Source organism: Lissotriton vulgaris, chromosome 5, assembly GCF_964263255.1.
Source record: "Lissotriton vulgaris chromosome 5, aLisVul1.2, whole genome shotgun sequence".
Classification (NCBI taxonomy): Eukaryota; Metazoa; Chordata; class Amphibia; order Caudata; family Salamandridae; genus Lissotriton; species Lissotriton vulgaris.
This window is the reverse complement of record NC_141693.1, coordinates 342,206,356-342,222,475: the sequence shown is the minus strand read 5'-3', so window position 1 is coordinate 342,222,475 and position 16,120 is coordinate 342,206,356. Positions and strand designations below refer to the sequence as shown.

General features: G+C 45.0%; 1 protein-coding gene across 2 annotated transcripts in view; it reads left to right on the top strand.

Annotated features, from left to right (window-relative positions):
* ACOT7 (acyl-CoA thioesterase 7) overlaps positions 1-16,120 on the top strand; it is a 1,079,233-nt gene that overhangs the window by 201,691 nt on the left and 861,422 nt on the right. For both annotated transcript variants that reach the window (XM_086921579.1, XM_086921580.1), the window contains exon 3: positions 10,500-10,656. In XM_086921579.1, the coding sequence (XP_086777705.1) occupies positions 10,500-10,656 (157 nt within the window). The remainder of the gene's footprint in view (positions 1-10,499; positions 10,657-16,120) is intronic.

The window sequence follows — 16,120 nt, the reverse complement described above, 5'->3', positions numbered from 1 at the left end:
CAAAGGGGCCAAAAGCTCTAGGAAACCCATTGAACACCAATTATTGCTATATTTCACTACTAAACAAGCAGTCACAAGTGGATTACATACAGGCACTAGAGTCATGATTTCAATGGTGCAGCAGGTGCTCGACACCGGCACTTAACTGTCAGCAATGGGGCCTGTGACAATCTGTCACTAGATGGTGCTGTTTGGCTAACTTCGGCACAATGGCAGTTAATTATTAACTCAATATACGTAAAATGTGCATATTACCTACCACCCAAGCCATTCTCATAGTTTTGGGGGCCTGAAATAGTTCGAACTGTCACACTTGTAGGAGTTTAATGTTAGTAGTTGTGTTGTTACTATCATTGGCTGCATTGGCATGCACAATGTGTGATACAATGTGCATTGGCCTCCTGGGGAGAGCCCTTGCACATAATTTTTTTTAATACAAATTAAGCATTGCGGCAGGTGCAGTGGTACAGGCCCAAAAGCTCTAGGAAACCCACTGACAACCAAACATTGCAATATTTTACTACTAAACAAGCAGTCACAATTGCAATCACCTTGCAGGCACTAGGGCCATGATATAAATGGTGCAGCGGGTGCAGAAGCACAATGGCCAAAAGCTCTAAGAAACCCACTGAACTCCGATTTTTGCTATATTTTTGTAACTTTTGTTTTTTAAGTTTTATATAGCCCGAACTAGACTTGAGACATCGGGTATCAGAGCGCTTTACATGAGCACCAATTCTGTTACAGATGAACACATTTATTTTTGTTAGGCATGGGGAAATTAAGTGATTTGCCCAGAATCACAGGATTTTGAGCATCGTTGCCGAGGCTCGAACCCGGTTCCCCCGATCTGAGGTCGACTGCTCTAGCCGTAAGGCTAATTCCTCTCCCCCAATCAAGCAGTCAAAAGCGCATGCACCTTGCAGGCACTAGGGTCATGATTTGAATGGTGCTGCAGAAGCAGTGGTACAGAGGCTAAAAGCTGTAAGAAACCCACCTAACACAGATGATTGCTATATTTTACTACTAAACAAGCAGCAAAGTGCAATGACCATGCAGGCACTAGGGTAATGATTTGAATGGTGCAGCAGGTGTCTTGAAGGGCTTTGTAGGCGTGAGGGAGGAGCTTGAAGGTGATTCTATTGTTGACTGGGAGCCAGTGAAGTGCACCAAGGCGTTCGGTGAAGTGGTTGCGGTGGGGGGTGTTGAGGACCAGTCTGGGTGCAGCTTTTTGAACGTAGTTTCCAGAGGGTTAACTGGGTGATACCGGCGTTGGGTGCATTGCCGTAGTCGAGACTGCTGGTGATGAGTGCATGGGTGACCGTCTTTCTTGCTTCAGTGGGGATCTATCTGAAAGTCTATTGAAGCAAGAGCAAGAGCATTGTGTGTAAACATGATGAGGATACAGCGTTGATCTGGTGGTCCATTGTGAGCGAGGAGTCCAGTATGATGCCATGTTGTTTCTGTTTAAATTTCACATGCTTTATTTCACATGTTTTATTTAACCTTATTATGTATTTAATTATATGCCCTGGTTCCTTTTGAGTAGGATTGCCTTTGTTTTCCTAAATGATGATTATTTAATCTTGCATCACATAAGATTCTTAGTTATTTCCAAGATGTTGTATTTTTGTAGTTTTTTTAATGTATGGTGCATAATTTAAACTAAGTCTCTTCAGCTGTTTATAATGGGCAACTTTTGAGAGAACTGAATGTGAGACTGAAGGCAGTACGAGTCTCCCACTGTTCCTGTCAGTGGGTCAAAAAGTTCTAAAGACTACATAGTTACTCAATCCTTTGCCTTTCTGCTGAGTGCAGAGAGCAGTGGTTATGTTTTCCAGTTGCTGTTGTCATTCGTTGCGAATGTATGTGAAGAAACTACACAGCGGTCAAAATTTTGACAAATTGAAAGTAGAAGAATATACAGTACTTACAGGTGAGTGGGTGTGTAGTGTGTTGGGGTGGTGGAGTGAAGGAGCTCCGAGGAGGGGCATTCCGGAGAGAGTGAAAAGATGGTGCTAAAGAGGAAAGAGATGAGGTGTAAGATATGCAGATGGATGAGATGTGAAGAGAAAAGGGTGTCAATGTCTAGTATAGAGTGAACATAACTGGCGTGACTGTGACACTCCTATGACCACTACTCCTTCCACAGGCCTTAGTAATGTTTAATTCACAGTCTCACAATATCAGAATTTAAATATTTACAATATTAGTTATTTACAAAAAATGATGGTTGTTTCTCATTTAACATAAAAAGCTAACAACCATTGGCAAAGCCAATAGTCCTGGCTGGTTTTTAGGTGTATGTCAGTTGTTGTCTTTTATGTCTGGATGCAATAACAGAAAACTCAGAGTCAAAAAAATAACTTTTTGGTGCCACACTATGGCAACCACAGAAAATCCATTTTTAGGTCTCGCCTGTCGATGCGCATGCGCATCGAGCAAGGCGAGAGTATTGGGACTTATCCACTCTTTATCCACACTGCAAGGAATCGTGGCGATTCCTTGCAGTGCCCGTGACTTTTAAGCTCAATGCGCATGCGCATTGAGCTTAAAAGCGCGTGCACGTCCGTCTTTGTTTACCCGCTCCGCCCCCTCCCCTTCCCGCTGTGTCGCATTTCTCCTCCCCCCTCCCCTCTCTTCCCTCCGTCTTGTACTCACCCTCTCTCCCATCTCTCTCTCCCATCCTGGTATCTCTCTCTCACCCTTTCTCCCACCCTGCCGTCTCCCTCACCCCCCTACCATCTTCCCGTCTCTCTCACCCTCTCTCTCATCCTGCCGTCTCTCTCACCCTCTCTCCCAGCTCGTCAGCCAGGCTCCCTCTGACAGCCTCCCGCCTTCACTGCCATCTTCTCTTCCCCCCACCCCACCCCTGTATATAGTTTTAAACAAAATATTGTGTATTCCATAATTTTAGATTTTGTGCTGGCGGTATACATGATTGAATGTTATTTTAAAAAAGCAGAGTGGAGCAGCAGAGTTAATGGCAGGCAGCACGAGCATCTACTGAAAGAGCCCGCGTAGAAGATACCAGCGTTTGCAGACTGCTTGCTTGTCGATAACGCATGACTGACCATGCGAGCTGTCCATGCAAAGTTACTGCGTTACAAGGGGGCGGCTTTCCATTCAGCTCCTACTTAGGGCAAATTAAGAAAAAAAAATGTCTTTTTGTCTAATTTGCGCTCATAACTTTACCTCAGTGAACTTTGTCAAACTGGCAGGCGGCTAAGTGCATTTATATTTTGGCAGCTTTGGCTTGCCGTAGCAGAGTCTAAGACGCCGGCGGACATTTTTAATTGGGCAATTTCAATTCTAGCATATTACATTCAGGTCGGCCATATTTAGAGTAAGGAAAACGTAATTTTTTTCCAGTTCGAGGCATCGCTTGAGGTCATTGCTTGAAAGATTGTTTTGAGAAGGTGTGTTTTGGGTAGTGTGGTGCTTGTGAAGTTTGGTTGGTCCGCGTAGAAGATACCAGCGTTTGCAGACTGCTTGCTTGTCGATAACGCATGACTGACCATGCGAGCTGTCCATGCAAAGTTACTGCGTTACAAGGGGGCGGCTTTCCATTCAGCTCCTACTTAGGGCAAATTAAGAAAAAAAAATGTCTTTTTGTCTAATTTGCGCTCATAACTTTACCTCAGTGAACTTTGTCAAACTGGCAGGCGGCTAAGTGCATTTATATTTTGGCAGCTTTGGCTTGCCGTAGCAGAGTCTAAGACGCCGGCGGACATTTTTAATTGGGCAATTTCAATTCTAGCATATTACATTCAGGTCAGCCATATTTAGAGTAAGGAAAACGTAATTTTTTTCCAGTTCGAGGCATCGCTTGAGGTCATTGCTTGAAAGATTGTTTTGAGAAGGTGTGTTTTGGGTAGTGTGGTGCTTGTGAAGTTTGGTTGGTCCGCGTAGAAGATACCAGCGTTTGCAGACTGCTTGCTTGTCGATAACGCATGACTGACCATGCGAGCTGTCCATGCAAAGTTACTGCGTTACAAGGGGGCGGCTTTCCATTCAGCTCCTACTTAGGGCAAATTAAGAAAAAAAAATGTCTTTTTGTCTAATTTGCGCTCATAACTTTACCTCAGTGAACTTTGTCAAACTGGCAGGCGGCTAAGTGCATTTATATTTTGGCAGCTTTGGCTTGCCGTAGCAGAGTCTAAGACGCCGGCGGACATTTTTAATTGGGCAATTTCAATTCTAGCATATTACATTCAGGTCGGCCATATTTAGAGTAAGGAAAACGTAATTTTTTTCCAGTTCGAGGCATCGCTTGAGGTCATTGCTTGAAAGATTGTTTTGAGAAGGTGTGTTTTGGGTAGTGTGGTGCTTGTGAAGTTTGGTTGGTATAATAATTAGATTAATATACCGTGAAATTCCCTCACTCACCCTCAACCCCTCACCCTCACTCACCCTCAACCCCTCACCCTCACCCTCACTCACCCTCACTCACACTCACCCTCACTCACCCTCACTCACCCTCACTCACCCTCACTCACCCTCACTCACCCTCACTCACCCCCACCCTCACTCACCCTCAACCTCACTCACCCTCACCCTCACTCACCCTCACTCACCCTCAACCCCTCACCCTCACTCACCCTCAACCCCCCACTCACCCTCACCCTCACTCACCCTCAACCCCTCACCCTCACTCACCCTCAACCCCTCACCCTCACTCACCCTCAACCCCTCCCCCTCAACCCCTCCCCCTCAACCCCTCACCCTCACTCACCCTCACTCACCCTCACTCACTCACCCTCAACCCCTCACCCCCTCAACCCCTCACCCCCTCACCCTCACTCGCCCTCACCCTCAACCCCTCACCCTCAACCCCTCACCCTCAACCCCTCACCCTCAACCCCTCACCCTCACTCACCCTCAACCCCTCACCCTCACTCACTCACCCTCAACCCCTCACCCTCACTCACTCACCCTCAACCCCTCACCCTCAACCCCTCACCCTCAACCCCTCACCCTCAACCCCTTACCCTCAACCCCACACCCTCAACCCCTCACCCTCAACCCCTCACTCACCCTCACTCACCCTCACTCTCACTCACCCTCACTCACCCTCACTCACCCTCACTCACCCTCAACCCCTCACTCACCCTCACTCATCCTCACTCACCCTCAACCCCTCACCCTCACCCACCCTCAACCCCTCACCCTAACTCACACTCACCCTCACTCACCCTCACCCACCCTCACCCTCACTCTCACTCACCCTCAACCCCTCACTCACCCTCAACCCCTCACTCACCCTCAACCCCTCACTCACCCTCAACCCCTCACTCACCCTCAACCCCTCACTCACCCTCAACCCCTCACTCACCCTCACTCACCCTCACTCACCCTCACCCACCCTCACCCTCACTCACCCTCAACCCCTCACCCTCACACAGTGCAATAGGTCTCGGAGCATTTGAGTTAGAGCTTTTAGATTTGTTTATGGCTTTTTTTATTTGTAATTCTTTAGCATTGGCTACAGGAAACAAAAATGCTAAAGATTTACAAAAAAACCCATAAACAATTCTAAAAGCACTAACTCTAATGCTGCGAGACCTATTGCATTTCCAATGCTTGTTTTTATTAAGCCTCAGCCTTAATTACATAGGCCATGCCCCTTTTAGGGAACCTCTCCACTTTGTTCATCCCACTCAAAGCCCTGCTTATTTTCTTATATTTGGCAACATTTAGGATGATTTATATATCACATATTAAGACCATGATTTTGAGTATTCCTCTTAACCATCTAAATTTCCACTCGAACAGCTGACGTAGCCTCCGCCCCCGCAAATACACACCTGATATGATAAAACAAACTCTGTCTGATAGCTTCAAGCCTGTCTGCACAACTACATGCTTCTACCATTTGTGCAGCAGGTACAGTGGCAGAGGAGCCCAGAGCCCTGAGACGGCCGTTGAACCCTGGCAATTCCTGTGTTTTACTGCCTCAACAGCTTTCAAGGTGGTGGGGGTCACTTAGCCTGCACCAGGGCCCATTTAAGTATTGCTACGCTACTGGCCAGAGCAGCAGAGGACAACACAGTCATCTAGCTCCTGGACTATGACCATTATAGTTTGCCACCCCTCCCCTCTCCCCTCCCCTCCCCTCCCCTCTCGTCCCAAATGCGACTGACAGTAGGTTATTTTGGCGTGCAAACAACCGAAAATGGTACTTCGGCGTCTAGCATTGAAAAAATCACAATAAACATTACATACCTGTTTTGTTTATAATTTGCTGTAGGTGGCGCTGTTATTCCATGAATGACCAGCTGAAACATATAGTCATTCTTTTTCATCCTTGCTGTGACTGTGGTGTATTATTATTATATTACAATTGCTTTTATAAAGCGTTTCCTTTTTTTGTAATTTTACTATTGTTAATGTTTAAAAAAGAAATAATTACGAACCCTTTCTTCTGGCGCAAAAACTCCTCATGTCCTGAGTCGAGAGGACGATACACGTGCATGCATCTAACTTTTTTAAAAAACACCACTGTCTACTCCTCGACATGTTCCTCCGAATGATTGCTGTTATCGGTCTTAATCAGCATCACGGTATTCCAGATTCCTTCCTGACTCGTATCCCGAGCCCAGCGTTAGCTTATTCAAATGTGTATATTTGACTGGAGCTGACAAGTGAATATCTCGCTCTGTTAGCCACCCACAGCACACTAAAGCTAAAACAGATCCTTTTAGCGCGCCGAGTAATATTACGCGTTTTCCCCAGGGCAGTGGTGCTTGTCCTCGGCTGTCAAACATGCCATTAGGTCATGTTGTGTGGGTGAATGTTTTTCACCTACACAAACATGCAACGTGGCCTTGGGTGAACATTTTCTGTGAGGTTAATGTCAAGGAGAAGTGTAACTTCTTTGTCCACAGATAACTTATTCCGAAAAAGCTTATATTTGACAATGGTTTTTGAAAGAAATATATATGTATTTTATAATGCGGTTTAGTAAAGACTTCACTAGCCCCCCTATATGGGCGCCAAAGCGCTGCATATAGGATGACGCTCACAAATTATAAAATAAATGCACATTTTTATAACCAAACATAAGCTGCACATGGATGCACGCTGACAGCTTTCTATGATGGCAGAACAAAGTAGGGAATAATAGAAAAATGTAATGGAAAATAATACAAAAGAGGCAGGTGCAGTAATCTAAAAAATGTTGTACATGCAACACTGGTCCCATGCATACAAGCAGTTTGAAAAAAATAAAATATAGACAGAGTCAATCTATATTATGAGTGACATGTCCAGCCGGACAGTGGTCTTTAGAGTTTACTCAATTTGCACTTCTTTATACCACAAGGAGTACCTTCCACAAGTCAGCCAGTGTGGAACACAAGCCTGTGCCCAGCACTTACAGAACGGGTACAGAGGGTGGATATAGGGAGCAAAGAAGGGCTTTTAACCGCATCGCTGCTGCGGTTATTTTTGCGCTGTGCGGCTATTTTCTAATTACCGCGTTACATGACGAGCTTAGCTCGTCATCCGCACACGTCACCCGTGGCTGATGACGAGCTGAGCTCGTCATCAGCATCGAAGGGGTTAAGGCAAAGCACGTTTTTCTGTCATTAATGCAATTGTACAGAATATTTAAACAAAGCACCATTTAAACACATAGTAATCACGTTTTTAGCATTTGGTGCTCAAAAAGTCGACGGCGTTTCGGACCCCCTAGTAAATCACGGGGACCATCATCAGGACATTTCAATGAAAGCCTTAACAATTTTAGCCTCTAAATGCCACAGTCAAGCGCAAAGTCCCACGGTACACACTGGTATCCGTCGGAGCCAGGGGACCGGGTGAGTCGGTGTGCAGTTGTGCTCCCTGGCTTGCTTGTAATCTAAAAAATTGCATTTGTATGCGATTGGTGCAGCGCAAACGTTGCCCTCCCTTTACACGTCACAGATATTTAATAGATACACGGTGTGGAAGTGCACTTAGGTCATGTATCTTGTATGATTTAACAAACTAATGTAAGTGTTGCACTTGACAACCATTATTGAGAGAGCATTCACTGTAGGATTAGAGCATTTACTCATGTTAATGTGTTTTTGTGATAATTTACCCATCCTCATTTAGTTGATAATGTTTAAAGGTGAAATGCGATCTTTTCAATGTGTGTGCTATATTACATGAAAAACATTTAATGATTTGATAACTGAATAGAAACCATCCTTACCTATGTAGAATGTGGTTTTACTTAAAACGATAACGTTTATTTAATGTGTGCACTAATGTTACACGTTTATGCCCTTAAAATTTAGTTGCCAGCCATACTTAAAAACTGTTTTTTTAAATGTACTGTTGCATGTAATGTGAAGCCTAATGCATTATAAACTTATATTCATTTGTGTTTAAATGTGCACACGCATATAAAATGTGAGCCATTGAGTTAATGTTTAAGCTGTCCTTAAGCCTGTATTTCACCATGCTGCCTAAAGCTGATTTCATTTTCTGCTAACTCGACATATTTACATGCATTGTTAGTTGCAGAATAGATACACTACTGTACTAGAGATAGAGGAAGAGCCTGAGTAGAAGTCCTTGACTAATGAACATAGGGACCAGAGCATCAACTGGAAGGCCTGTTAAGCAAATGTAGCAAACTAATGTTGTTCCTATGTCCATTGTGAGACATTTCCCCTATATTACAGTCTGCCATTCGAGAACCAAAATAATGTACCCCTGATGACGCATACAGAGGGTGTTAACTGGTGGATTTTGTGTGTTGTAATGTAGTGTTCACCCCATCAGACTTCAGAACCCCTTTTCCAGAGTCAATTTAGGAGGTCTCTTTCGAACCTTCTCTGCCCCTTCAGGGACTATTCTTCCTTTGGACCTTGAGAGATTTAGACATCAATGCCTATTTGATCCCTTCCTAAGTGTAGCTTAGGCTAACCCTTTCTCTCTGACCCATAGAGGACTCTCGACGGAGCTTCTGAAATGCTGACACCTTTTAAACAAATTTTCCTTGTTCAAACCGATTCTTTAGACCCTTCAGGTGAACTGAGCCATCTTTTTTGTTTGGATCTTAATTTTATTGACTCCGGATTTACACAGCATAGGCAACAAAACTTGAGACTTTTCTCTGAGTATCAGCTGCTTCGATTAGTATTCTGCATTGTTATGGGAGAATTCCTTCTTTCTTTAATTCTGGTACTCCTAAACTTCTTTAGGAGATTGGGTTTCCCAGTTGTTATTTTGTATCTTTATAGAATGTTATTTGAACCTAATTTAAAATTTGTAATAAACCTTCTTATCTCAAGCTACAGATTCCTGGTCCTCATTGTGTAGCCAGATGGGCTGCACTGTTAATTGAATTTGATTGATGTTAATGCTAACTCCTATCACCTCTCAGTCGGATAGAAAGGTCAGTCGGAAGACCAATGATAAACAAGTGGGCCAAAAACGCTCTATCACGGGATTCAAAAGTATGGAAGGGCAGGAAGGGTCTACGGGGTATGAAGTGACCCCCACGTAGTAAGTCCATGCAAGCATACCTCCTGTCTTGCTTAAAATTCTGCTTCACTTTATGATTAGTACTTACAGGCGCTGGTTCGTCGCAACACGTTTAGAGTTTCCTTCTGAACCTCACACATGAAGGGCCTGATTTTCAAAGGGACGCAGAATCATTGCAGAAAGTCCGCCCGAGGGCGGAGACTCCTCCACGGCTGCTGGGCCTCTACCCCACTGTGGAGCCGCTGCCCTTTATGAATCAGGCCCACAGTGCTTAATATGTAAAAGAATAAGTGTCAGGGCTCGCATTTTTGTTCCGCAACCATCAGCCGAGGTGCCGAATACTAGGACCCCATGGTCTTGAGTCTAATTGATGCCTCTTTAATCCAAGACCAGACACTCTCTACCCCTTTATTTCACTCTTACTGGTTCTTTTTCACCTTTGCTTTCTCCCTTTGTCTCCGTTTTTCTGTCTTTCTCCGTCCTTCCCACTTTTCAGTTTTTCTCTCTCTTGCTCTGAATCTAAGCCTTTTGAGGAAAAATAACCACTGGTCCCCAAAACTAGATTTCGGTGAGCACCACCGGTGACTATTGCTTAGAACAAGCGTCAATGAAACCCAAATCCTTCCCACATAAACCACCCTAAAAACTAATGCTAGCAATCAGCTTAACTGAGTGGCTTCTTATGTGACCATCCAAGAGTGCTTCGGGCCCGACAAGCTGTAGCAGGCGCTATAAAAATGCTGCATTCAATATTCAATAAAATGCAACGCTACTGAAACATACAGAAGTTGAAAAAATAGGCTAGTATAGGAAGTACTACGGGAAAAAATCCTTGTGTTATACCTTAGTACATAAGGGATTGAAAGTAGGCTAGGTGAGAAACAACTATACTGATGGTGTCCAGTGCCAAGAGAAACCAACAGAGTGATCTTCAAGCGGTCTTCAGAACTAGCTTGTGCCGTTAAAGTCAGGTAGCCCTCAGCAGTGTGTTAAATTTTCCATCTGTATTTACTTTCCAGGAGCCCTGTGTGGCTGCCCTCGCCCGCGTGGAGCGTACGGATTTCCTCTCACCCATGTGCATTGGAGAAGTGAGTCACGTGAGCGCAGAAATCACCTACACCTCAAGACACTCTGTTGAAGTTCAAGTTGACGTGTTGGCTGAAAACATCCTCACAGGTAATGCCGCGCCATCTGCTTATGTCAGGGTTCTACCTGGTTGACATGAGCTATAGCCAGGCCCAATGGAATTATGTAACGGGGGAACCAAATTACACGACAGGTTTGATTAAATTATGTGGCAAGAAAAGGCAAAATATAGTGCGTAATGCAGAACATTTTGTGATAGTATTGCTTCATTTTTCTTCCATTTTACTCATGGTCACAGTGTATGGGCAAAACTGTCGCCACATTAGTACCAGTTTAACCAACTACAGCAATAAACAAATGTAAGTTGTCCAGTCAAAACCACTGCGCGGGAATATGCACATTGACAGTGACGCAGATGACTGATTAAGTGGCAAATGCAGCAAATCCAATATCATGTCGAAAATGCTAGTACAGCAGAATCGCTTCATTCCACTGGCCCCGCCCGATATGTAGTTTATAAAACTCGGACAGGCCTCTTCATCATTAATTTGCAAGTCGATGGGCTGTCGGACGATGTCATGATGTGTCTTTTCTTGCAGATGTACAGTTGTATGTTTTGCACTGTTTTGTTTGGTATCAAATTGCTTTAATGTCCCCACACCTGTGGTTGTACTTTCGTTGGGTTTACTCAATACAGTTTTTAACACTGACGCCATGTTGTTTCCCGAAAATGAAGTCGGTCCTCGCAGCATTACCTGAGGATGGCTTAGGAATAGCTGCATTTGGGCTGGGGAGTTGTCTTTGAATATTATTGACCTTTTTCTGGAGTCAAAATTGTTCTCTCCACTTTGTTGTACACAAGTAGGCCGATCAGTGTGCCCTGTGCCGGCTTCATAACCTCAACCTGTGGCAGACATGCAACGCCCATAGGGCTCAAAGGGCTTCAGCTCCCTCCCCCCCCGTCATGTGTGATAGCCCGGTCTGAGACAGCTTCCCCATACATGCAGTTCTTGAGCTGCTGTCGGCTGACCAGCCGTGGCTCACATGGGGGGGGAGGGGGAGGGGGGTATCACGCGGGGGTGGGTGGCAGCCTGGTAGGGAATTAAATATAATATAAAATAAAAGGAAAACTTACCCCAGCCGGCCCGCGCCACCTCTGCTGCTCCCCTTGGCGCCTTGTTCACGAACGGCCCTGGAGTCGACTGGCAGCCCCTCTCAGCCAATCCTGGCGCTGCCAGCAGCGCCAGGCTTGGCTTAGGGGCACGGCTAATCTTCGCCCACAGCACGCCCATTAGGAGGCCAAGGAGCTCCTAATGGGCATGCGCAAACAAGGGAAAAACACAAGTGCGCATGAGTGGGCACGGTGCGAAAATTCGCGCTCCATCCCCACTCATGCGCACTTGTTTTGCTGCCTGCTGCCCCTGGTGACAATCATGTCAGTCAACATGACGCCAGACCGCCCACCCCCTTCAGTCTCTGAAGAGGGTGGGCGGTCCGACGTCATGCTGACTGACATGATTGTCAGTTCTCCCTCAGTGTCTTTGAACTTAAGTAAACTGATTCAGTTTACTTAAGTTCAAAGACACCGAGGGAGCTGCGGGCAAGGGGGCTAGGCCCCACGCCCCAATGGACCCACCGCGCCTGGGGCTGGCTGGGCTGGCCTCTTATCGCTGCCGCACCCGAGTATTTCACAGGTCTTCAATAGACCATTTACTTGATTACAAGGGTTTGTTGTTTTTCACCCCTTCCTAGAGCTCATGCTTCTGCACTCTGTCTATTCCTTAAAGTTGCAAATTACTTTTGCTGCCACAGTGTGAGAATGCATTTCCTGAAAAGTAATCTTAGGCCTTGTTTTTTTGCCGTTTTATACAGCTCAAACTCCACGCAAAGGTATTGAGGCACTTTTGCATGAGTACCAGTCACAGTATACAATGACACATTGCCGGAAGTATTCTCCTAGGTTGGTACCATAGCAGCAGCTGCTTAAGATATTCTGGGCCAATGTCCTACAGAGCCTTATACACTGTACAAAGGGCCTTAAAATGCACCCTTTTCCTCACTGGTGACCAGAGGAGTTATTTTATTTCATTAGAGATCGGCATAAATTTCGGAGTGTTAATAAGTAATCTAGCAGCAGCATTTTGCAACAACTGCAACTTATTTATGGAACTTTCGTGCAAGTTTAGGTAGAGCCCATTACAATAGTCTAACCTAGACATGATAAGTGCAGTAACCACTGTCTGCCTATTGTCTACTGGCAGGAAGTATAAAATCTTCTTGATCACTCTCAAAATATAAAAAATGCTTGAGGCCACTGCATTTATGTGATCACTAAAGTTGACCTTATCATCAATTATTACACCCAAATTCTTTACCTTCCTAGAAGGTGTAGGGAGCGTGCCCGAAGAATCTGGCCACCAACTTGGGGCCAAGAAATTGGGGTTATTTCCAAATAAAATGACTTCTGTCCTATTTGAGTTACGTTTTAAGCAGTTTTGCGCCATCCACTTCCTTACTGCCTCCATACAGTTGTGAAACCGACTGTCTATGCTGACTCTCTGCCCAGGAAGCAGAGCGACCACAATTTGAGTATCGTCAGCATAGGAGGTAAGGTTAAAACCATATGAACCAATCAGAGATGCCAAAGAGGAAACATGAACATTAAAAAGTGTTGGACTCAGGGAGGACCCCTGTTGGATCCTGCAGGGCAGGGAAAAAAGTCTGGAACAAAATTCATCCAGTACCACAATTTGAGACCTATCTGTAAGGGAGGATTTAATCAACTTCCAGGCCATGCCCTAGACCCCACATGTTGACAACCGGTCCATCTGTAAATCATGATGGACTGTGTCAAAGGCCGCTGACAGATCTAAAATAATCAAAGCGGCCGTACCACCCCTATCCAACGCTTCTCTATTCTCTTCGGTGGACTTGATAAGCGCAGACTCAGTACTGTGGACCTCTCGAAATCCATATTGTGTTGGGTCAAGGCCTTTTGTCTTACCTAAAAAAGTCATAAGTTGTCTATTCATGGCTTTTTCGACCAATGTAGCTGGTAGAGGAAGACGAGATATTGGGCGGAAATTATTAGTATTTTTGGGATCCAAATTGGGTTTTTTCAAAAGGGGGAGAATCGAGGCGATCTTCCAACACCTAGGGAAATCCCCTACCTCAAACATTAAGCCAAATAGGGAGCTAAGGGAGCGGGCAATAGGACCCGAAGCCCGTTTGATTACAGATACCGGGCAGGGATCATAGGGGAGCCTGACCTGGCTGTCAGCAAGATTTTATCTGTTTCCATAATGGAGATTGGCTCAAATTGATCAAAAACCAGCAATGGGAAGGTGGTGTTGGAACTGCCTTCCAGAGCTGCCCTCAAACCCATCCAACTTGAAAGTTGAAAGGCTGAAACAATGACATCAACCTTTTTTTGAAAAAACAAAGCGATATCCTCACATAATTCCTGTGTTGATTCGACTTTTTTGGGTTGGGGGATACCAAGTCATAGACTATATTAAAGATTTCCTTAGCTGAATTCCCAGCAAGACTGATACGGTTTGAGAAAAAATCCTTTTTCGCTTTTTCAAACATTTGTTTGTAGGTTGCGAGGCTTTGAATATAACTTTTTTTGGCCTCTTTCTCATACTCTCTTCTCTATGTCCGTTCGTAAGATTTACAGATGAGTTTCTGTTCCCTTAGATCCTCTGTATACCACTGGGCCGTAGGATGAGATCTTCTAGGGACCCTCACTTTTTCCGGAGCGAGACCATTACATGCAGTCTCAATCCAATTGGTGTATTGTGTAGTAGCTTCATCTAATCCTGGGGGAAGTTGGCCCACACTTGTCAGAAGAGCATCATGAGAGGCCTACGGTTGAAAGTGTTGAAATAATTTGAAGTGCAGCAATGGGCACATTCCTCATGAAGTATAAATGTTTAACATTTTTCACATATGAATCCATCTCTTTGAAAGTTTAAAACTTGATGAGTAGATACATACTCCTAAAAGGAAATAGCTGGAGCCATAGCATGGGCTTTAGAGATGGGTGAGACAATAAATTACCTGGGAGATTCGAGCTCGAGCAGAACCAAAGGTCTGACTCGGATCTTAGAACCCGTGGACAAGCAGACCCCTGAACATGTTTCCTATGTAAACCTTACAGCAAACATCACGTAACATATGATAAAGTCTCTTCAAAATGGAAAAAGTACACTATAATGAAGGAAAAGAGTTTGCAGAGATCTCTATCACTGGGGAGACCTCAACAAAGGAAAATATAGGAGACGCGGAGATAGAGATGTCTGGCCCTAGGTTTGTGATTTGCATTTTGTAGTAGAGAAAGTAGTGCTTTTCAAGTACTATGGGGCACATGCATCATTGTAGGAATTTGCATTTCCTAAATTGCGAAAATTAAGAAATCGAAATTTAGGAATTGCAAAATCCTATACATCAAGAAATCCTAATTTTTAGGATTTCTTAATTTTCGGAATTTGCAATTCCTTAATTGCGAATCGCAATTAAGGAATGGCATTACATTGATTCCTATGGGCCTAGAGGCCCATAGGAATCAATGCCGTTTTGCATTTCTATTTTCTGGAATTCGCAATTTGTTGATGCATTGCAAGGGTCCAGAGGGGGGTCCAAAGGACCCCCCCCTGCACCCCTGAAATGTATTTTAAAGTGCATGTTTCACACACACATGTCCTAAGGACATGTGTGTCTGTAACATGACACTTTCCAAAATTTGATTTGATTTGATTTGATGTGGATTTATATAGCGCGAATTGCTGCCCAGGGGCGTCCAAGCGCTGAGAATGCCAGATCCGACAGAGGGGAAGAGAACACGGGAGAGGGGGGCGGATTAGACTGAATTAAACAGGAAGGTTTTCAGATGTTTGCGGAATGTCGTAAGGTTAGAGTTGGATCTTAGATGCGGTGGAAGGGTGTTCCAGGATCTCGCTGCGTTGTAGGAAAAAGACCTGCCTCCCGCTCTAGATCTCCTTACTCTCGGGGTGACTGCCAAGAAGGACTGATCTGATCTTAGGTTCCTGTTGGGTCTGTAGTGATGGATTAGGTCCTGTGTGATCTTGGGGCCAGAGTTCCAAAAAGACTGGTGGGCTATACATAGGGCCTTGAACAGCACCCTTTGACGCACAGGTAGCCAGTGGAGGGAGACCAACCCGGATCTGACTGACTGCCTACGAGGGATGTCAAGTAGCAGACGTGCAGCACAATTTTGTGCTATCTGCAACCTCCTCAGAGTGGATTCTGGGGCTCCGAGGTAGAGGACGTTATTAAAATCAAGGCGGGATTGAATCAGGCCTTGTATCGCTGCTTGCTTGGCTTCCATAGGAAGAAGGGGGAAGATCTTTTTAAGCATCTTCATGATGCCAAAGCAGGTGGCCGAGAGTTTGGTGGATTGTACATCGAAGGAGAGCGATCTGTCCATCCATATTCCCAGACTTTTAATACTGTTTTTGGGGGTAGGTGGAGGGCCCATGCTGGATGGCCAGAGGGTGGTCGGGAGACTGGAGACCGAGTTGCCGAGGACCAT